Source organism: Malus domestica, chromosome 16, assembly GCF_042453785.1.
Source record: "Malus domestica chromosome 16, GDT2T_hap1".
NCBI lineage: Eukaryota > Viridiplantae > Streptophyta > Magnoliopsida > Rosales > Rosaceae > Malus > Malus domestica.
In genome coordinates, this window is record NC_091676.1 from 1,494,963 (window position 1) to 1,520,507 (window position 25,545).

Here is a 25,545-nt window from a genome sequence, read left to right on the forward strand (position 1 = left end):
TTCGTCTTCCATCCCTGTCTTTATAGGAACCGGATCCTCTCCGGATCCATCAAAACTGAGCCACTTAATCAATTAATCCGGGCCTTGAAATTTGATCAAACGGCTACAAACAAGAGATCCTTTAAAAGTTATAATAATTGTGGCCGTTGTATCAAATGTCAATGGTCCGGATTAATTGATTAGGTGGCTCAATTTTAATGGATCGGAGGGGATCCGGTTCCTTCTTTATATGCAGCTGATCATACAAGGACAAACTACAAAGAATCATGACTCCAAGTCAATTGTCTGCATTTATGTTTTAGTCTTCCACCATCTTATGTTGTGGCCTACAAAGGTCGCTCCCAACTGGCATGTATAGAGACAACCAACATGCATAAAGTCTACAGAACCCCATTATCCCCGAAAGAAAAACCTTAACTTCAAGTACACCACTCACGTAAGCCCTACAAAGGCAAGTTGTGGTCTATAAAAAAGTCCCCATTGGCCCTCTGAAGATCACAGATCAAAGTTCAAACCATGGAGTTCAATGCATATTTTCTTGTGTTCTTTTCTCTTCTATTCATGCTGCAGTTTAGTTCTTGTAGAATCACTGCACCATGCAGTCAAACCCCATACCCTCAAATGTGTCGCCATTACATTAATACTAACCTCTTATCAACCCTAGATCGTCACCAAAGGTTTGCATTTCGTGACTTGGTACTTAAAGTGTCCATGGACCAAGCCATTGAAGCTCATCAACTTGTCTTGTCCTTGAACTTGAACTCATTGGACGCTGACCATAATCGAGCCAAGGGGGCCTGGAATGACTGCTTGGAGCTCTACGAGGACACCGTTGACAAGCTCAACCGTTCGATCGGCTCCACCAATGCCCTTGATGTCAATACATGGTTGAGTGCATCGCTTACTAATCAACAGACATGCCAAAATGGTTTCAAAAACCTCAACATTCCTAGCTCTCATTTGCAGTCTTTCCCAAACTACGTCACGCTCTCAACCAACTTGTCCAAGATGCTTAGCAACTCACTATCAATACACAAGGTCTCAACTTCTTCATCAGCTCTACATTTTAGCAAACAAGTTCGTGGAAGACGACGGCGTTTGCTTTCGGATGCTGGGTTCCCAGAATGGGTTTCAGCCGCTGATCGAATGTTACTCCAATCGATAAGTAGCGGACCAAACGCTGATATGGTAGTAGCACAAGACGGGTCCGGGAATTACAAGTCAATTTCTGAAGCTGTGGATGCTGCGTACAAGCTACAGGGTGGGGCGACTAAAAGGTTTGTCATACACGTGAAGGCAGGAGTTTACAGAGAAAATATCGAGATTAAGAGGACAATGAAGAACATCATGTTCATTGGAGATGGTATTGATGCAACGATTGTCACAGGGAATGAAAATGTCCAAGATGGTTCAACTACATATCGCTCTGCCACATTTGGTATGTTTGAGTTGAAGCAATAATAAACTTTGAATCAGTTTAAGGGATATTTGGACTCAACAAACCCCATCATCTTGAGTTAATTTTGAAACTTTAGGTGGCGTCACACTTAGATACTAATTGATTCAACACCAATTTAATTAACTACTGCATGATCAATTTCAAAGTCCTAGAGAGACCAACTATTTAGACTCAATTTTTCTTTAACTACATGATGTGGTTATTGATGATGAAATTATTATTTAAGTGTTTTTTAAAGTGCTTAGTAACACGTCAGATTGTTTGTAAATTAGTCTATCATATTATTCTTCACTTAAACCATGTTTTGTAAATCATATAACATGATTATTGATATTTAAATTATTAAGTGTTGATTAACGTATTTAATTTCTATCATTACTCTTACTCAAATTATAAAGCTATTTACCAGATCCTGCTTTTCCTTTTTTTCCTTTTCTCGACAAGATTTAAATACTGATAACCTAGCTAATTACATGCCACGTGAATAGTTACAAGTTTTTCTCCTAGTATACATCTAATGGTTCACAAAATTAATAAACTGTTAACTTAAAATTCAGGGGCTAGCGGCGATGGCTTTATTGCTCAAGACATGACATTCGAAAACACAGCCGGACCACAGAAATACCAAGCCGTGGCACTCCGCTCCGGCTCCGACCATTCAGTCTTCTACCGTTGCAGCTTCAAGGGTTACCAAGACACGTTATACGTGTATTCCCAACGCCAATTCTACCGCGACTGCGACATATACGGCACAATCGACTTCATCTTCGGCGACGCCACGGTTGTGCTCCAAAATTGCAACATCTACGCGAGGAAACCAATGAACAACCAAGTAAACACCGTGACAGCGCAGTCTAGGACCGACCCGAATGAAAACACAGGCATTGTTATTCATAATTCACGAATCACGGCTGCACAAGATTTGAGACCTGTACAAGGTTCGTTTAAGACGTACTTGGGTAGGCCGTGGAAAAAGTACTCTAGGACGGTAATTATGAACAGTAATCTTGATGGGTTGATCAATCCTGATGGTTGGTTTCCGTGGAGTGGAAGCTTTGCTCTCTCCACACTTTATTACGGGGAGTACATGAACTCCGGCTCTGGAGCTGGTACTGGAGGGAGGGTCAACTGGCCCGGTTATCGTGTTATAACGAGTGCGGTGGAGGCCGGGAAGTTTACGGTTGGGAACTTTTTGGCCGGGGATTCGTGGATTCCGGGGACCGGAGTTCCATATACAGCTGGTCTATGATAATGCATGCATGTGGTTGTGGAGAGAAGTTGTTTGACTTGTTAAGGAGGGACTTGTCACACTTGTGTATTGTTGTGTGCGGATAGTGACCTAAAGTGAAAATCGTCACATAGCTTGTTTTTAGCTTCCTTTTGGTAATTATATCCCGTTTATCCCTCCTGTAATGCAGTAAATATTTTCAAACTATTACTTAATGTTATTACGTGGTGTTATTAATAGATAACTCGTTTAAAAGTGCTTATAAAATAAGTAAAAGTACTTTTGATGCAAATATTTTTGGAACTAATCCTTGATAAATATGTAGGTGAATCCTGAAAAGGCAATTCAAGTGCTTTTAAAACTCAAAAATATTTTTTCTAAAACGTTTTCAATCATTTTAAAAACAGTTACAAACATACCATGATACGTTATCACATAATGGTATTAACAATATTGGGTCAACAATGCCCTTCCTTTCATCAAAAGATTTGGGAGGCCAGCATCCAGTTGAGCGCTGGGCATACTGACGCCCGAGCTTGTCAAGAAAACTTTGAGTTCGTGAACGATGGGCCTATCAAGACCGAAGTGTCTAATCGAGTGAAAATTTTTATTAAGCTTGCGGGCATTGCGCTTGAGCTCCTTGTTAAAGTTGAAAAAGGGACAGTGCTCTGATCATAATGCACTTACGGTCGTTGGAAAGGTTGAAATTGTCAATTAGTGAGAGAATTAATAAAAATAAATTGAGGTCTAAATACTTCAAATGGATACTTTGGATGCGATCCCTAACTTTAACATTTTTTTATTAAAACCTTCATAATATTCAAAGTTTGATCAAAGTCCCTTGACTTTGTACACCTCATTATATTACTATTAATATTTATATTTTCATAGTTTTGATATTAATTGTTTGATATTTTATAAGATTTATAATCCTATAAATTTAAAACCCCTCATTATAATACTATTAAAAACGGTTACAACAAAAAAATTCAAACATTTTGATTTAATAAATAGATAAAAACTATGTAAAAATAAGAAATAAGAAATGGCAAAAGAATGTATCCATAGTGTTAAAAAAATTGGTACATTTTACAAAAAAAAAAGGTACATTTCACATATAACAAAGTGGTACATTAATAAAGAATAATGGATACATTATAAAACTAAAAAGAAAATGCTACAAATGAATTTTTAGGGTACAGATAAAAGATTAAAAAATTATGAGTACAAATGATATTTTTTTTAAATATAGGTGCTAAAAGAAATTAATACATGGGTACAAAATAAAACTAAAAACAAAATACTACAAATTTAAAAAAAAATGTTGCAAATTAAAAGTGGGTACAAACTAAAAATATAAATGTATGATACAAAGTTTAGGCATAAAACATAAATATACCATATGCAATTTTTCTATCATTGGTTAAATATATAATGTCACGTGACGGTATACACATGGGTACAAACACAAATAAAACTTTAAAAAATTGGGCACAAAAAGAAACTAATATATGGGTACAAATTAAAAATGAAAAGAAAATTGGTACAAATTAAAAAATATTTGCAAATTAAAAAAAGGTACAAACTAAAAATAAAAATATATGATAAAAAATTTAGCCATAAATATAAATATACTGATTGTAACATTTTTAACACTAAATGAATATATTTAAAAATAAAAATATTTTATTATTCAAATAATTAATGATGTTATTAATACCCAAGGATCTTGATCAAAAATTGAAAATGAATAGGATTTTAATCAATGGAGTAACAAAAAGAAGGATGTGAATCTAATTTTCCCTACTTCAAATCTTAACGTCGGTTTGTATTTTTTTTCCTTGATTGTGTCGTCTTATAAAAAGATTATATAGTAGCAAGGAAGACAATTTAATCCTATATATAGGTTAATCCTGTATACAGGTTATAGTTTAAATCCTAGTTTATCATCAGTTTGTATTTTCTTGCTTGATCGTGATATCTTACGTAAAATAAAATAAAAATAAAAAGAAAAAAAGAAAACATATGTGTATTCTTATAATGAAAAATAAGATTACCTATAATTAATACATTAAAATGAAACTAAAGCATACGTATATTCTTAGAATGAAAAATAAGCATATGTATATCCTTCTATTTCAGAACAGTTTTGTTTGTACCATACTTGACCAATCCCGAAACTACTGAGCACCGGTCAACGTTATACCGTCAAGGACCCAGAAGAGTTTCCCTCCAACCAGGAGGCCAATCATAGCGCGACACGTGTTGACATCAGAAGCCAATCATAGCACGACACGTGTCAACATCAGAAGCCAATCATAACACGGCACGTGTCAATGTCAGAATGAAACTAGAAATTTTCTTCTATAAATAGAGATCATTCTCTCACAATATTTCCTAATGTCATTTGTACTAAATCATTCACTAGTACTCATTAAAGGAAAGCTTAAACCTATATGTACTTGTGTAAACCCTTCACAATTAATGAGAACTCCTCAACTCCGTGGACGTAGCCAATCTGGGTGAACCACGTACATCTTGTGTTTGCTTCCCTATCCCTATCCATTTACATACTTATCCACACTAGTGACCGGAGCAATCTAGCGAAGGTCATAAACTTAACACTTTTTGTTGTACCAAAGTCCTCACTGATTTTGTGCATTAACATTTGGCGCCGCCTGTGGGAACGACACTTATTCCCACTCTTTTCAGCTTTGCTAAGTTGGTTTCCACCATTCGTACACTCTCTTTTGACCAGGCATCCCTCTCCAACATGGGGAGCGAAGGAAGCCACAGCACACAGAATGACACCTCTCTTACTCCTAATGTGAAGCAACGAAAAAATGAAGGAAATAGGGTTGCTCTTCAAGCTAAAGTCGATGAGCTAGAAGCTCAGAACAACAAGATAACAATGAAGAATGAGGTCCTCCAGGAGCAATATGAGAAGCTCTTTGAGACGTTCCACGAAACTAGGCGTACTCAAACACGCGAGCTCGTTGCCCCTGTGGACATCAACCATCATCTGGGTGCCCCCCAACACGAAGGGTCACCTCCCTTCAACATGGGTATCCCTGATGAAGAATGAGCTAATCATCAAAACATTGATAAACATGAGACTTCTCTCAACCCAGATGCTTCGACCCGAAGTAGAAGAAGTGGAGGAAGACACCTCTTTGCAGAAGGGTTGGAAGGATCGAAAGCCATTTATTGTGACTGCCGAGACTTTCTAAAGTAACGTCGAGAGAATCCCCTCCATATATGCTCGAAGATCAATGACCCAAGGGTTTCTGAAAGACTCGGTCCCCTCCTACGACCCAGGCCAGCTGCTAATCTAGGGAAGGAACGACAGGTCCCAGAGGAACATGAAGGTACGGAGGACTCTGAGGTATTCCGACAGACTTACCCTAGAAGTCAGTACAGTGAGTCCAAGAAAAAACCACACGCCCTTACTCAAACTTTCCTACTTCCAAGAGGCGATGGAGACTTACCAAAGAAAATTCCAGTGGTACATGACTCCACTCAGGACCTCATTTTCCTACAGCTCATTGAGGAAGTAAACAAGTTGAAGGCCGAACGTCAGGCCGAGATACCTGACTGGAACCAACCCAAGCCTGGCCCTTTCACAAGAATGATTCTCGACACCCCCTTCAAGCGAAGACAAAACAAAAGCTTGGTTTACAACTCTATACTGGAAGGGATGACCCAATTGAACACCTTAACCTCTTTGAGTTCACCATGGCATATTGGATGCACACCGACGAAGAACAATGTCTTCTCTTCCCATCCACCCTCTTTGGCGGAGCTCTAAATTGGTATTGTCGTTTTCCACCTGAGACAGTAGACTCATTTAAAGAATTGATGAAACTGTTTGTCTCTCAACACATCTTCCAGACCAATCACTTACATTCTGCAGATGACTTGTACATTATTCGCCAGAAGCGGGACAAGTTATTACGAGAGTATGCCGGTCGCTTTAGCCATGAGTATTCTCGCTGCGCTGAGGCAGATGACAAGACTGCCCTCAAGGCTTTCACGGCAGGCCTACGTGATTGTTTCTTCAAGTACATGATCAATGCCAACACTTGGAAGACTTACTCTGAGGTGATGGCACAGGTTTACAACCACGTCTTCACTGAAGCAAGGACATACCAAGGGAACCCCTATCAACAAATGGGAAATGGAAGTCAAGTTCTACCAAGTGAGGAGATATTGGCAATTCAGACACCCATTGCATCATCTCCTGCCTCATTTAGCTACTCGTTAAGTCACCAAACGTATCTGTCTCTTGGTAAGAGGAATTATTTTTACTCTCAGCAAGCTTATTACAACAAGAGGGATAAAAGTTCGTATCAAGACAACCAGGGGTGAACGTACCGTCAACTATTATGACTATGGGGCCAAGCCTCACTCTTTCAAAGTGGAGGACTAGGTACTGAAGGAAATACTATTATAAGAAGGCATACACATTAAAAATGTTTTAACTCTCAACCGCTTCAGATCTTTTGTCACACAAGTCATTCGGCAAATATTTAAAGAAGAGGGAATTTAGACAACTTCTTCTGAGTCTTTTGCGTTCCTAGCACTGGAACACTTGGTCTACGCTGACCTACCCTTATACTTCAACTCAGAGCTTCAACATGCGTACTTTGACACAAAGTATGTGATACTAAATGTTACAACCAACATGGTTCACATATCAAAAGCATGGATCCCTTCATGCATAGCAAAACATTCATAAACAGAACTTATATCAATCAACATAAACATTATACATTCCAACACATTCATACATAAACATCATACATTCCAACACATTCATACATAAACACCATACATTCCAACGCATTCATACATAAGCCAACTGTGCTTCAAAAGGGTTCAACATACTTTGTGTCTTCGACACTTGCTACAATGTGCCTCGACACCTTGCCCTTATTCTTACCAACCAGGTGATGAAATGTGAATAAGGAACTCATCTTCATGCCACAAACTAAGTGATTAAATGTACAACCTGTACTCTCCTTCATGCCACAAACTAGGTGATGAATTGTACAACCCGTATTCTAATATCATTTGGCAACTTGCCACTCATGCCACCAACCAGGTGAAGAAGGAACTTATCTTCGTGCCACCAACCAGGTGATGAAATGTACAACCCGTACTCTCATTCATGCCACCAACTAGGTGATGAAATGTACAACCCGTACTCTAATATCATTTGGCAACTTGCCACTCATGCCACCAACCAGGTGAAGAATGAACTCATCTTCATGCCACAAACTAGGTGATGAAATGTACAACCCGTACTCTAATATCATTTGGCAACTTGCCACTCATGCCACCAACCAGGTGAAGAAGGAACTCATCTTCATGCCACAAACTAGGTGATGAAATGTACAACTCGTACTCTCATTCATGCCACCAACCAGGTGATGAAATGTACAACCCGTACTCTAATATCATTTGGCAACTTGCCACTCATGCCACCAACCAGGTGAAAAATGAACTCATCTTCGTGCCACCAACCAGGTGATGAAATGTACAACCCGTACTCTCATTCTTATCACCAACCAGGTAATGAAATGTACAACCCGTACTCTCCTTCATGCCACCAACCAGGTGATGAAATGTACAACCCGTACTCTAATATCATTTGGCAACTTGCCACTCATGCCACCAACCAGGTGAAGAATGAACTCATCTTCTTGCCACCAACCAGGTGATGAAATGTACAACCCGTACTCTCCTTCTTGTCACCAACCAGGTGATGAAATATACAACCCGTACTCTAATATCATTTGGCAACTTGCCACTCATGCCACCAACCAGGTGAAGAAGGAACTCATCTTTATGCCACAAACTAGGAAATGAAATGTACAACTCGTACTCTCATCCATGCCACCAACCAGGTGATGAAATATACAACCAGTACTCTAATATCATTTGGCAACTTACCACTCATGCCACCAACCAGGTGAAGAAGGAATTCATCTTCATGCCACCAACAAGGTGATGAAATGTACAACCCGTACTCTCCTTCTTGCCACTAACTAGGTGATGAAATGTGATGAAGGAACTCACATTCGTATGACTAACCAAGTGATGAAAGCAACTCACCATTCATTCCACCTACCAGAAGACAAGTGGTACAATTTGTACATGTGAACTTCTAGCATTCACAGATAATAAAAAATCCTCAAGCTTGACAACTCAACTAGGGGAGCACTTATGCCCAACAAGAGTTATAGTCATCAATAAAGTCTTATTGCAAGCCAACAACAACTTCAGTGCATGGCATACGAAGATCAAGCTATTCAGCCATCTTGCATCTGCTTCAGACATTTCCCCTCTGTAACAATGCAAACACTACAACTCGTAAAAAGCTTCACACATTCTTGATCAAGATAGTGTGAAGCAAAACCAATTTATGGTGCCAATAAGAGCTTTATCAATAGAGGGTAACCACAATTCTCAAAAGCTTCACACACTATTGATTAAGACAGTGTGAAGCAAAACAAATTATGATGCCAACAAGAGCTTCATCAATGGAGGGTAACTATAATTCTCAAAAGCTTCACACACTCTTGATCAAGACAGTGTGAGACAAAACAAATTTATGGTGCCAACAAGAGCTTCATCAATGGAGGGCAACCACAATTCTCAAAAGCTTCACACACTCTTGATCAAGACAGTGTGAAGCAAAACCAATTTATGGTGCCAACAAGAGCTTTATCAAATGAGGGCAACCACAAATTCTCAAAAGCTTCACACTATCTTGATCAAGATAGTGTGAAGCAAAATCAATTCGTGATACCCAACAAAGCTTCACCACAAAAGCTTCACACTATCTTGATCAAGATAGTGTGAAGCAAAATCAATTCATGGTACCCAACAAAAGCTTCAACTCCAAATCTTCACCAACAAAAGCTTCATCAATGGAAGACAACTACAAATGCTCAAAAGCCTCACACTATCTTAATCAAGATAGTGTGAAGCAAAATCAATTCATGGTACCCAACAAAAGCTTCAACTCCAAAGCTTCACCAACAAAAGCTTCATCAATGAAGGACAACTGCAAATTCTCAAAAGCTTCGCACTATCTTGATCAAGATAGTGTGAAGCAAAATCAATCCATGGTACCCAACAAAAGCTTCACCCATAAAAACTTCACCAACAAAAGCTTCAACACTAAAGCTTCACCAACAAAAGCTTCACCAACAAAAGCTTCATCAATGGAGGCCAACTACAAATTCTTAAAAGCTTCACACTATCTTGATCAAGATAGTGTGAAGCAAAATCAATTCATGGTACCCAACAAAAGCTTCACCTACAAAGCTTCAACTCTAAAGCTTCACCTACAAAAGATTCACCCACAATAACTTCACCTACAAAAGCTTTACCAACAAAAACTTCACCCACCACAAAAGCTTCACCCACCACAAAAGTTTCACCCATAAAAGCTTCACCAACAAAAGCTTCACCCACAAAATCTTCCCCCACCAAAAAAGCTTCACCCACAAAATCTTCCCCCACCACAAAAGCTTCACCCACAAAAGCTTCACCTACAAAAGCTTGACCCATAAAAGTTTGACCCACAAAAGCTTGACCGATAAAAGCTTGACCGATAAAAGCTTGACCCACAAAAGCTTGACCTACAAAAGCTTCACCCACAAAAGCTTCACCCACAAAAGCTTCACCCACAAAAGTTTCACCCACAAAAGCTTGACCCACAAAAGCTTCACCTACAAAAATTTGACCCACAAAAGCTTCACCTATAAAGTTTCAACACAAAAGCTTCACACTATCTTGATCAAGATAGTGTGAAGCAAAATCAATTCATGGTGCCCAACAAAGCTTCAACCTCAAAACTTCACCTACAAAGCTTCAACACTAAAACTTCACCTACAAAGGTTAAAATATATATATATATATATATATATATTCGAAAATTCAAAATTTTTAAAATTAGAAGAAAAAAAAATTCGAAAATTCGAAAATTCAAAAAAAAAAAAATTGCCTAGGCCTCTTCTTCTTTGGGCCTAACAACTTTCATAACAAATATATATGAATGAGGAGTTTTGGGCTACCACTTAGAAAGGAAATGCCTCATTCGTCAACTCCTTCTACCGGAGACTTAGGGGACTCCTACCATATACTACTGCATCTTGATACTCAGAAGTCTCACGACCACTCAGTGACTTGGATTTTTCAAGTCTCCAACCGAGAAGTTTTCCTCACTCGAGAAATTAAGGGAGCACTACCTCAACATATATGTTTCACTCTCAAAGCTTCAACAAAAGAAAAAATTCAAAGAACTTAGTGAAGAAGGCCTTGGTGTATTTAACACAATACGTTGAAATGAAGCAAAGCTTGTTTATTGATATCTCCGATAAGTTACAAATATGTACATATACATGAATCAAAATAAACAAACAAGAGGGAGCCTTCACAAAAATTGCTCATGAGAAGTCTCAGCAATCGACAAAGCCTCAGAAAGAGTAGGCACCAGAGGGTGATCATTCGGAGCCTCAGTACTGGGCAGAACCCCAGAATGAGGAGGCACCGAAGGTTGATCATTTGGAACTTCATTACGCGGTACAGCCTCAGAAGACGAATGCAATAAATGCCTTTGGAACAAACCCACAAACCTCTGATGATCAAGCAAAATCTGACCATCAGATTCCTGCAGCTGGTCAAGCTTCCTCTTCATGTTTGTAGCATAGTCATGTGCGAGCCTATGCAACTGTTTATTCTCATGCTTGAGCCCTCTGATCTCCTGTTTGAGACTTATCACTTCAGCTGCCAATGATTCTGTTTGTGGCAGGAATTTCCGTCAGGGATGTTCCCTGGCCGACAAGCATACAGCTCCCCGAGAGGTTAGCGCCGGTTGATGCTTTCTGTCAGGCTTCTACTTCACTGGTGGGCTTATCGGGCAAAACTTATCGGGCAAGGCTTGTCGGGCAAAGCTGAAAGAGAAGGACAAAGTTAACTTTGAAATGTGCCTTCGTGGGGCCTTAGGTGTAGGCCTTGAGGTTCACAATCAAGATTAACTTTTAAGTGCTCAGGCGTGCCACTACCATCTTCAGCATGACAGATGTAAAACAGATGTTGAGTTTTAGTTGTATATATATCCGATAGACTATGTTAGTTATGACATGTGCCTTTATGGGGCCTTAGGTGTAGGCCTTAAGGCTTCCAGTCAATAACTAGCTCAGTACTCGAACATATAATGTCCGCTTCATTGATTATATGAGTCTTATAACCATTATACTTCTGATGACCTGAGCCCGAAGAGCAGAAATGAATCCAAATAGGTGCCTTTGTAGGACCTTAGATATAGGCCTTGAGGCTTCCCATCAGAATTCCTTCTATACTTAAACGTTCTAGCCCGAGGAATAGAATGAATCCAAATAGGTGCCTTTGTAGGGCCTTAGATATAGGCTTTGAGGCTTCATGTCAGAATTCATTCCATACTCAAACGTTCTATGGTAATCATAATATAATAGAAATAAAACTAAGGAATAGGTCGATTACTTGCGCCCCAAGTAACTTCAGACTTCTTGTTATCAAAGCTTGTCGTGGATGGGTTAAGTCCATATAAGGTTCTTTTTTATGCCTTGAGGCCAAGGACTTTTAAGTGATCAAATCCTACATGCCCGAGGGCTTAGAACTTAGATCTGGTTTGAACTCTAAAGACATATTCAAATCGGATTCAAGCATTGAGAGAGTCTTTTAATAGCCATCTTACTAGAAATGACTTGAATACAACTTGAAGTATACAACATATTGCTAGGTTAATGAATGAAAAGACAGAAACAAAGAGGGTCGGGCAAGGCTGATCGTCTTGCAACTTCCTATCTTTGTGGTTTATCAAGGGGATTGAGAGCTTTAGAAGAGGGGTAGGGAGATGAGTTTATAGAAATAAATCGATACTACAGCAAGAGTTAAACAAGGTAGTAGAGCTATTACAAAGGCTTGAGTGAGGGCTTATCCCGAAAGGGATGAAGGCTTGGGCTGACTACAGCTTCGTTTGAAAACAAATATGGCTTTTAAGCAGAGTTTGTGCTTGTATTTGTTTGTTTGTTTGAGTGTCCCTAACTCTGATTTCTCTTTCTTCTTTTATAGACATTTTGGCTTGGCCTCCTGTAGCAGTAATCTTGCCCGAATGCGGTTTGAAGGATAATGACTCATCATCTATTTTACTTGTACTGCCACTGTAAAGTACTTTTTGGCTGATTAGTTGGCTGGTCTATACCACTTGGTCTTTGGGTAGGTAAGCAAGTGGTGCAAATGGTCTACACCTAGTCGGGAAAGCCTTTCTCTGCCTTCTGGGCTTGGGATGGACTTCGGGCCTCTCTCCTCTTTTTGGGCCAACTCCCTTTTCGTGGCTAAAGTTTAAGTTTTAACCCAAACAGATTTAACTTGGCGAGTTCGAGCAAATAGGCGTTGGGCCATATTAGACACAGAACTTGCACATTGAACACTGAGAGCCAAAGAATCTTTAACAGCCAACTCATCAGACCGTTTGGAAAGTAATCTGTTATCTTTAGGAGTGAGAAGGTTCCTGGCCACCATCGCAGCAATCATATCATTCTTCATCACAGAGTCCCCAACGGTAAGAGGACCAGTAGGGGATAAGAAGGATGTACGCCATATGTTGTCTTGAAAAGGCATGGCTGCCTCTTCACCAAAGTTCAAGTCAAAACGATGATCGGATGGGCCAGACATTCTCAGAAATGATGAAGGAGAAATGAGGTGCAATAAATCTCTTAAGTACAAAAATAAAGGGAAAATTCCTACAAGCAATAACTATCTGAATGTACTTATTGCACACAATTGGTGCCTTTATAAAAGAAAGGGTAACAGGGTCGTTGGTTCAAAAATTGAAGAGGCACCACTCTCCATACGCAACATCAGCTCCTCAGGTACCACAGATAACTTTGCCAAAGATCTTTGACAAAGTTTAGACAGACTCCCAATAGGATTACACGCTCAAAAATCGAAGAGGCATCACCCTCCGAATCTCAAGAGCCAGACTCCCAACAGGATTACTTTCTTAAAAATCGAAGAGATACTGTTCTCCGAATCTCAAGAGTCAAACTCCCAACAGGATTGCTTTCTCAAAAATCGAAGAGGCACCGCTCTCTTAATCTCGAGAGCCAGACTCCCAATAGGATTATGTGCTCAAAAATCGAAGAGGTACCGCCCTTCAAATCTCGAGAGCCAGACTCCCAACATGATTACTTTCTCAAAAATCGAAGAGATACTGCTCTCAGAATCTCAAGAGTCAGACTCCCAACATGATTGCTTTCTCAAAAATCGAAGAGGCACTGTTCTCTGAATCTCGAGAGTCAGATCCTCGACAGGATTGCTTGTTCGAAAACCGAAGAAGCACCGCTCTCCGGACTTCGAGAGCCAAATTTCCTTGGATAAAGCTTGTCTGCAATCTTCACACGCAACATCAGCTTTCCAGATACCACAGATCACTTTTTCAAAGTGCTCTGACAAAGTTAAAACACGTGAAGCTTGCAGCTCCCACTACATTATTATGACCAAGAAGGGTAAAGGAATAACACTACTACTTGTTGTTAGGGAGACTCCTGTATATGTCGACCTCCATCCTCCACAACCAGGCAGACCTGCAAATAAAAAAAATGCTCAACTTTTCTTCACATCCGAGAGAACACTCTCAACAGAGTCTCTCGAAATACTCAGCTTATTTTCCTCCCGATAATACCTCTGCAAATAAGCCACACCAAAGCAAGAGTATCTCATATCATCAGGGTTAAAAGTAAGAGTATCCCATATCATGCTTTTTCCCTGTCTTTTCATTTGGCCTTGTTTTTACCTGTAAGACAAGGAGAAAGAGAGCAATCAGTAAGCACTTGGAATCAAGCTTCTAGTCAGGAACTGACTGCCTGGAACCCCTTGCCTGATTACTTACCTAGCATTGCTCTCGAGTACTTATCTTCAACATCTTATGCTTTCAGAGAAGATACCACATCTACCTGAGGAACATATAGGGAAAGTGAGAATGATACAAAGAAGCATGTGGAGACAAGCGTAACAGAACATGTGTCGATACATCCACTACTTTTCCAACAGCAATTGTATCACATATCATCAAGGTCGAACGTACTCTAGATTTGATGGACTTGTTTTGACCCTCAAATTCTTGAGTCGGCCTTATACTCTAGAGGAAACCAGAAAACCCTCCAGCCCAGTTCAAGAATAAGCCTGTGGAAAGTTACTTCTTCAAAAGCAAAAGTATCTCATATCATCTCTTATCCATTTGCTTCTCCTTATCATTGTTGTTGTTTACGACATAAGGAGAAGGAGAACAATCAACCGCAAGCCGAAGTCAAACCTCCGATCCAGATTGCTTGCTTGGAAGTTTGATTGCTTACCTTGTCTGTTACCTCCTTCGGTAAATATCCTAGCTCGACGACTTGGGAGACTCCTACTATAGGGTTTGTATAGCACTTGACCAAGCCCGAAACTACAAGTAAGTTTCAAGTGAAATTGATACATTACCTTGTGCATCTTCATCGGTTAAAGATACCACCCCTAGATGGAGGAAAAGTATTTCCAGAAAAGATGTCACATCTACATATGAGACAGATAAGACCACACTTCAGTACTTAGAAGTTTCATGATTACTCAATGGCTTGGATCTTGCAAGTCCCCAACCGAGAAGCTTTCCTCACTCGGGAACTTAGAGGAGCACTGTTTGTACTATACTTGACCAATCCCGAAACTACTGAGCATCGGTCAACGTTATACCGTCAAGGAGATGTCACATCTACATATAAGATATATAAGACCACACTTCGGTACTTAGAAGTTTCATGATTACTCAATGGCTTGGATTTTGCAAGTCCCCAACCGAGAAGCTTCCCTCACTCGGGAACTTAGAGGAGCACTATTTGTACCATACTTGACCAATCCTGAAACTACTGAGCACCGGTTAACGTTATACCGTCAAGGACCCAGAAGAGTTTCTCTCCAACCAGGAGGCCAATCATAGCGCGACACGTGTTGACATCAGAAGCCAATCATAGCGTGACACATGTCAACATCAGAAGCCAATCACAACACGACACATGTCAATGTCAGAATGAAACTAGAAACTCTCTTCTATAAATAGAGATCATTCTCTCACAATATTTCCTAATGTCATTTGTATTAAATCATTCACTAGTACTCACTAAAGGAAAGCTTGAACCTATGTACTTGTGTAAACCCTTCACAATTAATGAGAACTCATCAACTCCGTGGACGTAGCAAATCTGGGTAAACCACGTACATCTTGTGTTTACTTTCTTGTCCCTATCTATTTACATACTTATCCACACTAGTGACCGAAGCAATCTAGCGAATGTCATAAACTTAACACTTTTTGTTGTACCAAAGTCTTCACTGATTTTGTGCATCAACAAGTTTCATAAACCATTTTTCCTCTCATTCTGATTACGAATTAGTAAACCGAGTCATTATAGTGGCTTGAAGTAAGGGAGTCAAACTCTCAATTAAATACTAATTGGATTTGACATGTATTAGTGAGGTATTTTTATTGAATTAGGCCAACAGATGCATAAGGTCTCTGTTAAGCAACACAGCACGTTAGATATTCTCTTGCTTCCCAACCCAGATAATCGGTCAACATCGACAAGATTGAAGAATCCTGCCCCAACATAATGGGCTTTCTAAGAGGTTAACAAGAATCCAAAGAATAAATGGGCCCTATTAAAGTTATGAAGAATTTGCCCCCTCCAGAATGGGCTTTCTAAGAGGTTCACACGAATCTAAAGAATAAATGGGCTTTACGAGGTCCACAATACTCCAAAGAACAAATGGACCTTTTTAAAATAATGAAGAATCTTACCCCCACCACAATGGGCTTTCTAAGAGGTCACAAGAATGCAAAGATAAGTGGACCCTAATATAGGTGAACTAATCTTGGATCAAATAACATGTCTCATCATTTGTACAAATTAATTACCGATATATAATTTTCTTTTACCGATTAGCACATTATTTTTGTAGGTGAATTATTTTGAATGTATTATAATTTTATTCTCAAATAATTGACCTATATTTTTATGAAAAATAAGGTAAACTAACTTTGAATCAAATTTCAAATCAAATAACATTTCTTGTTTTGTAGGTAAATTATTTTGCATTAATTTTACATATATTAGGCATTTTTATATAAATATGTGTGTGTAAAACAATTAACCTACATTTATTTGAAACACATATATTTCCGTGACATTAATTAAACATGTATTATTACATATATTAGGCATTTATTATTATTATTATTATTATTATTATTATTATTATTATTATGCCATAAATATATAACATTAATGTTTTTTCCTTTTATAAAATCATTAGTTCCTCCAGTACATGTACAATCAGACATCGATCCCCCGGCACCCCGTCATTCCGTGACCAGATTTGGAAGACAAATGTCCCGTTGACCGCCGCATGTACCAATGCGCAAACTTGTCAAGAAAGCTTTGATATTGTGAAGGACGGGCCTCTCAAGACCGAAGTGTCCAATCGAGTGGATGATTTGAGTAAGCTTGCGGGCAATGCACTTTCGCTCCTTGTTAAAATTGGATAGAGGGCTGCGCCCTGATCACAATGCGCTTTCACTCCTCATTCCATACAATTATTGTCGTAATTTTGAACTCCTTTGCATCCCCTCAATAACAATATTTAAAAAATAAAAAATAAATCATATTTTACAGTATGTTAAGGATTACAATTTTACCTATATGGAGAAGATTTGAATATGAAAATTTGTAGATACGAATACAGAGAAACCGAAAATTCCAACTAGATTTTGGATACCCTTATGGGACATGGTTTTTAATGTCGGACAAGGCTTTCTATAGTTAAGTGAAATGTACAAACTACAGTTAAGGTATCCACAAAAAAATGAGGGAAAGGACGTTAACGCACCGTTGCCGCCCTTCACGACCGCGTCATATTGTTCAACGAAGCCATTGACTCCTTCCGCGATGCGCTCGTGTTTATGGACCAGCTGGGCACCCCGTCCTTTCATGAAAAGATTAGGGATACGAATCTCCAGATGAATTGTGAAGAAGACTTAGAGCCCGTGGCGGAATGGCCTCTCAAGACGAAGTGTCCAATCGGGTGGAGGGTGTGACCAAGGTTACGGGCATTTGTGGTGAGACCGCCACCTTTACACACTTGGGTTTGGCCACTAAGGAGGCCTGAAAATGAGCAATTATTATGGGTTGAGCATGCCCATATAAAGAAGAGAGGCAACCCAATAGACTAGAGGGGTTGAATTTTGGATCATTTCCTTTTCTCCTTAAATTGGTTAGGAGCCCTTGAGCACTCATGGTTGAATGTATTGTAACCCAACATATATATATATATATATATATTACAAATTTTCAATTGAAGCGGTCCATTTCTGGGTAAACCACTTAAAATTTATTTCGTTAAAATGTTATGCATATTATTGTCCACAATAATTGATTATTCAAATCTTTTGGTTAGTCTCATCAACTTTCAGCGTTAACATGACCCATACCAAAATTCACGTTTTCATAACTCATAAGAGATTCCTTTTCACGTGTGAACTATATTTTTGTATATAAATTTGGGTACTTTTGAAATGCAACATCTATCAATGTTGTTATACGAGAGGTAAAATGCCTCTATTAGTTGATCTTACTAAAACCCTAATTAGTGACTGGTGGCCTCATTTCAGTGATTAAAGCCATACTGGGTTGGAAATAGGAATATTTTGATGGACGCAACCACGGGTGTTCAAATTCCAATCAACTTTGATCAAAGAAAATAAATTAATACAACTGTAGGCCAATTAGTGGTCAATAAAATAGTGATACACTTACCATTTATTTATACTATCTCTCAAATAGAGATAGAGTTCACCAACACATATGGGTCTCATATTCATTAGAGAGATGATACAAGTAGATAGTAAGAATAATATTTTTATAATCAATACTGTTAGACGTATCAAGATTTATAAATTTCAAGGAAAAGAAGAGGGACCTCAAGACCATGCTCAACTTGGCATTTTACATTCCATCCTCGAAATAATTTATGGCGTGTTTACTAATTTGTAATCAGATTGAAGGGAATTGAATTGAGAAGGAATCGGATTGAGAAGAAATTAGATTGAGGAGGAAACAGAATTAGATTCATGTTAATGTTGTTTACTATACTAGCTGGAATCGGAGTAAAAATGATATTGATTTCATATAACTTGTTTACTAGTTCACCTGAATCGGAATTAAAACTAGCTTGATTACTAAACTACCCTTGTGTAACATAATTTTTTTCATGCTAGTTAATGAAATTTAATTTTATATCATATTAATAAATTTCATCACGTAAGGTTTTGTGTTAATAAAAAGTATAGTTATTTAATAAAAATTAAAAATATTATACCATCCTTATCCCCCATTTTGCCCAGATGCATCCTCATCCATTCCCACCCCTTTGTTATTTGATAAGAAACTCTTTCTTCTTCCCGATCTTCATCATCCTCATTCCACCCTTTGCCCAGATGCATCCTTAACTTTTTCTTTCCCAACTATCCTCTCACTTGTTTCAGATGCATAGACCACACGCCTTCCCCTTTCATTATGATCACTTCTCTTTCTCATCTTTACTTTTCCAACAGCCCTCCCGCTTGCCCAGATGCATAAACCTTCACGACGCCTCCTATCATCCTCAATCAATTATCGTTGTCGTCAATAGGTTCTGCAAGCAACCAAGAGAACTGGGTCCGTTGGCTTGAGCCCTAAGCCTGAGTCCTCCAATGGAAATTGGTGGGATTGGAGAAGATGGATTTAGTGTCTGCCTGCTGGTGGTGAAGTTGTTGATTATTTTGTAATAAGCAAAATTATAGGAGGGCAATCTAGGAAGAAAAGTTGTATTCCGGATGGCCTCCAATATCCGGAACTCAAATACTAGCTTAATCTAGAGAATCCCACTCCGCCAATTTCAAGAGTCCAATTCTGGAATTGGTGCGGGTCCCACACGGAACCTGATTCCTGCCCAACTAGTAAACACATGAATCCATCGAAGAGCATGCAATTCCATTACCGTCCCCTCCATTCCTCTTTAGTAAACACGCCATTAGTGTAATCTCACATCCACCCATCCATCTTTCATCATTTGGTTATTCGTTCAAAGTCTTATCCCTAAGAAACAGAAAGAACCTAGATCGAGAACAAGTTCCTTGCTCACTCACACATCGTTTGATTAAAATCAAATACAAGAGCACAACACAATAGCTTTCACAATATTTCTATGTCAGCTAATGTAGGCCAATGACAAGCCCAGTGTACCAAACTTTTTGCTAAGAGTTTTATAAAGTAGAAATTATGTGGTATATCAAAAGGTGGTCTAGAGTCTACTTCCCGAGAAAGTTTTCAATGTTGAAAACACGGTTCGATACACCAAGTGTCATAATACAATTGATTGAAATTTTTTATTTTCAAATATTCAACCACATATATTATGATACTTGGTATATCCAACCGTATTCTCAGCACACTAAAAAATTTCTCTTACTTCACATATGGTGTACACCTAATAAACTTCTAAACGATGAGAATCCATCCAATCGAAATCAAAGGCCAAAGCTTCACAGAGTCTCTTGGTGCATTTGCGTGTGGTCCTCCTTGAAAATTGGACTCTTCCTAATTAAATATCCGGCACAACGTTTACATCTCCATTATTTGGCCCTCCTTGGTACGTGTTCAACTTTCGAATCATTACTGACACAAATTACTAAGTTGCTTTGGATCGATTAGTTATTTAACGGCACAAGAGTAATACAAAGTACGTACAAGTGAGGGAATGTCCAAAAGATCAATCTTATACTTTTTAAAATGAAATCGAGGAAATTAAACTGCTTTAAGTCAGAAATTATGCTGATTGGTCTTAATTTATAACAAAATCTCAACAGTAATTTGCCGTAAGATTTTGATTTAAGCGATATTATTGCTTTAAGCTCACTAAAAACTCATGAAAGAGTTTGAACACGAAACACTGTTAGTTATAGAAAACAGCCTTATCCACCAAATCAATTCAGTAGTATAATTTCTATGGCCAAAGTGGTAAAACATTCGTCTTCCATCCCTTTCTTTATATTCAGCTGATCATACAAGGACAAACTACAAAGAATCATGACTCCGAGTCAATTGTCTGCATTTTTAGTCTTCCACCATCTTATGTTGTAGCCTCAAATGGTCGCTCCCAACTGGCATATAGAGACACCACCATGCATAAAGTCTACAGAACACCTTTATCCCCGAAAGAACCGCACGTACATCACGTTTGCAGTCCTACATGGTAGGGGAAGTCAACAAGAGGAACTTTAAATATGATTACGCTACTACTTTAATTAATAGCAAAGTTTTTTTTGTAGTAAAACTTCACATCTGACGGATTGGGCAGATGGTAAAGTTGAAAACATTATGACCTCGTTTAGCAGCTCGGACTGTACTAACTATTTCAGTCGGATAAGATAATTTGTCATCGGATAGTACTGACTATTTAATTGGGCGTTTGGTGCAGTACCGGATAAAAAACTCAATTCATCAAAGATTATCATGTTTATTTACTTCCTCAAAAGGAGATTGAATAACATTTATGGCACTGAGTTTCACAATTTAAAACTAGCAAGAGAGATGGAAAAAGAGCCAGCTTGATTTTGTTTTCAGCGACCCGACTAATTAATACCGACGATTTTGAGTGTATAAGTTATCCGGCGTACGTCGTATAAAATAGGTTGGACCGTATAAATAATCCGGTGCTAATTTAATACCGAATGGCACCAAACACCGGATAGTATTTGTTTATACCATACTTAGGGCCTCCGTATTTAGATCTCGTACAAATACTCATGGGACTTAAATGTAATTATGTAATAAAGGAAGGGGCAAATATATAATAAGTGAGGAGCCATTATTCTATAAAAGAACTCCTCACCCTTACAATTAGGGGGGCCATTTCCTAAGCCTCTCCTATCTAGAACAAAGCTCTCACACTCTCTCCCTCACAAATACTCTCAGAGAAATACAATCAGTGTGGACGTAGCCCAAACCTTGGGGTGAACCACGATACCTCTTGTGTTATTTACATTTCATGTAGATTCACGGTCGGATTTATGTTGTTCCAAGACCTCCGGTTTTGTGCATCAACATTTGGCGCCGTCTGTGGGAATTGACACAAAAAACTATGTCGGTTCTTTTTCATTTTTTCACCTCCACCGTGAATCTGCAAAAAACCCAAGATCCAAAGCCAAACCTAGAACCTCCCTTCTTGGGGCTTTTACCAGAAAACCACAGTTTATTCTCTCTCTATCTCTCCTTTTCTTTTGCCGCAAAGGAAGAAAGATTCGTCCTGGAGGAATGGCTACTATCAGAAACACAAGATGCATCCTTATTAAACCTATCAACCAAGGTTCCTTCCAGTCGATGGCGTGGAAAAAGCCCAAGAAAGTGTGGACAGCAGGCGCCCCTCCACTGCCATTTGATCCAGGCGCTCCTCCACTGCCGACCGAACCTGCTCTATCTCTCTTTCTCTCTTTCTCTCTCTTTTTCTCTCTCTAAAATCTCAGAACACCTCCCACAAAGTCATCATCCTCGCCTCAAAAGCCCATGGCCCTGAGACCAAACATAACAGGCCTGACCCGCAACGGCTCTGCCTCAGGATCCCTCATAAACTCAGCCGTGGACTCCGTCATGGGAGCCGCCGCTGACCGTAAATTCTCATCCCTTCAACTGCAGCACCTACGAGGCCACTACTTCTCCGGAGACAGTAGCGGCGACTCTCCCTCCTTCACCAGCTCCGAGTCCAGCTTCGAAGTCAACTCATCCAACGGCAGCCACAGGTACACCAACAAGCCATTGCTGCAATTTATAAAGGACATCATTAATATTGGCAGTGGCTGGTCGTGATCTGCAGGGAGGGCAGATGATTCCATTTGACGGCGACGTTTCTGCCTTTCTCTGGCCTTGTGATTTTGGAACCAAGCCATTGCTACAAACCTGCATCAAACCCGCTCTGGCAAGAAATCTCAAACCCCCTCTTCAAACCCACATCACCGTCATCACTGCCACCATTGGAAGAGCAAAGGTAGAGCAAAACATTGTAATGGTGTAGACTAAGCGGGACCCCATTGCTCCTGGCCTCGTCGTAAAGGCTCAGAGCTTGGAGCAGCTGGCTGTGCCTGGAGCACATGTCTAGCTTATGCCTAAGGACCCTTTCCGGCAATCCCGCCGTGGTTTCTTCTTGGCTTTGTTGGAGACTGCCGGAGACAATGGCAACGGCGAGTTATTGGAGAAAGCCAGAGTCTTTTGTCCATGGAGAAACTGCCGGTGGAATTCAGGGTCGGTTTAGGTTTCGGGTAGATTAAGACCGCCTTGTTGGAAATACCGTTGACAAGGCGGACAACCATACTAGTGACTGTCAGATCTCCACATCGATGCTGCCACACTCTCTCTCTCCATCCTTTGAGCTGTTCTTTCTCTCTTATTAGACACCCTTCTGGAAAAGTCTTGGGTTTTCAGCTTTCCAACTGAAAAATGAAGAAGCATGAATGGAAATGTCCTTCAATCCGAAAGTGAAAGGAGAAAAGAAAAGGCAAAAGCAGAGACAGAGATAGAGAGAGAGGCGCAGTGCAAAGAGAAAATGAAAGCAAAAGCAAGGAGTAGGGAGATCAAGAAAAGCTTACTATTATTAATTCTATAACGATTCATTTTGTTTGCCAGGTGAAAAGACTGATAGAGTGGTGGAAAAGAAAAAGCAAAACAGAAAACAAAAGCAAAAGCAAAAGCAACGCACCAACGATCTGCAACTGTCGAAGCTTTTGTGTCGAAACCTTTGTTTTTGTATGATATAATTTATTTTTCTTATCTTTCGGAGACATCTGTATAAATCTCGTCAGAGGGTAATAACAATAATAATAATAATAATAATAATAAAATAAAAAACGACAAAGCCCAAAATAACTCCAACCAGGCGATAAAAAAAGTACGCGCAGTACTTCACAATTATTTGACAACCTGCCGCTATTACCACCAACCAGGTGATCAAAAGTACGCCCAGTACTCCAAAATTATTCGGCAACCTGCCGCTATTACCACCAACCAGGTGATCAAAAGTACGCCCAATACTCCAAATTTATTCAGCAGCATGCTGTCAATCAGGTGATCAAAAGTACGCCCAGTACGTCAAAGTTATACATGAGCACTACTCATGTCAATCATACATAGACATACATGAGCATTACTCATGTCAATCATACATAAACATTCATGAACATCACTCATATCAATCATATATAAACATTCATGAGCATCACTCATGTTAATAGCTTCAAAAGCTTCATTTACAAAAGCTTTATTTACAGAGCTCTAGCTTCAAAAACTTCATTTACAAAAGCTCTAGCTTCAAAAGCTCCTTTTACAGAGCTCTAGCTTCAAAAGCTTCATTTACAAAAACTCTAGTTTCAAAAGCTTCATCTACAGAGCTCTAGCTTCAAAAGCTTCATTTACAGAGCTCCAGCTTTAAAGCTTCACTTGCAAAGCTTCACTTGCAAAGCTTCATCTACAAAGCTTCAATGTAGGGTATACAAATACCGCCTCAGAACAACCGCCACTTCGGCCCATACATGGATTCAATTTGAAGTCTCCAGCCAACATACTCTATTGACCGAAGACTTGGGGGACTACATTATACACCATATGTTGGGCCTCAACTGGGCCTCATGAAAAATACTTAGGGGACTCTAGCTCATTGTTCATGTATTGAGGAGCGAGCCCATATTTTATAAAAGAGCCTCCCTCACTATCATCAGAGCAGCATCTCTCTAGCCCATTATTCATGTATTGAGGAGCGAGCCCTTATTCTATAAAAGGGACTCCCTCACCATCATTAGAAAGCATCGCCGCCCATTGAGCAACCGCCTTGCCGCGAACATCAACTCTAGCCCATTATTCATGTATTGAGGAGCGAGCCCTTATTCTATAAAATGGACTCTCACCATCATTAGAGAGCATCACCGCCTACTGAGCAACCGTCTCGCCGCAAACATCAACTCTAGCCCATCATTCATGTATTGAGGAGCAAGTCCTTATTCTATAAAAGGGACTCCCTCACCTTCAACGCCACAAGCCGAACCAACCAAGGCAACATAAGCCACAAACCAAGCAGCCTCGCAACGTGTACTACTTCTAGTTGAGCATCATTTCAGATTAAGCACCGCCTCATACCGAGCATCAGTTCAAGACAACATCTAGTTACTTCGGCCCACACATGGACTGAATTTCAAGTCTCCAACCAAAAGACTCTCTTGACTAAAGACTTAGGGGACTACTATTTATACCATACTTAGGGTCTCCGTATTTAGATCTCGTACAAATACTCGGAGGACTTATATGTAATTATGTAATAAAGGAAGGGGCAAATATGTAATAAGTGAGGAGCCATTATTCTATAAAAGGACTCCTCACCCTCACAATTAGGGGAGGCCATTTCCTAAGCCTCTCCTATCTAGAGCAAAGCTCTCACACTCTCTCCCTCACAAATTCTATCAGAGAAATACAATCAGTGTGGACGTAGCCCAAACCTTGGGGTGAACCACGATACCTCTTGTATTATTTACATTTCATGCAGATTCACGGTCGGATTTACGTTGTTCTAAGACCTCCGGTTTTGTGCATCAACAATATTAAATAGTACTATCCGGTGTGTTATCCAGCATGCCAAACACGCCCTATAGGTGTCATTAGAGTGAGGTCCCACGATCAAAAAATCCAACATGGTATTA

At 39.5% G+C, this 25,545-nt stretch overlaps 1 protein-coding gene across 1 annotated transcript; it reads left to right on the plus strand.

The window, feature by feature from the left end:
• Window positions 1-367: 367 nt before the first annotated feature.
• On the plus strand, window positions 368-2,979 carry LOC103430691 (pectinesterase-like). Its single transcript, XM_029096453.2, has 2 exons — window positions 368-1,438; window positions 2,017-2,979. The coding sequence occupies exons 1-2, from the start codon at window positions 517-519 to the stop codon at window positions 2,706-2,708; spliced, it is 1,614 nt and encodes a 537-aa protein (XP_028952286.1). The 5' UTR covers window positions 368-516; the 3' UTR covers window positions 2,709-2,979.
• The last annotated feature ends 22,566 nt before the right edge of the window (window positions 2,980-25,545 follow it).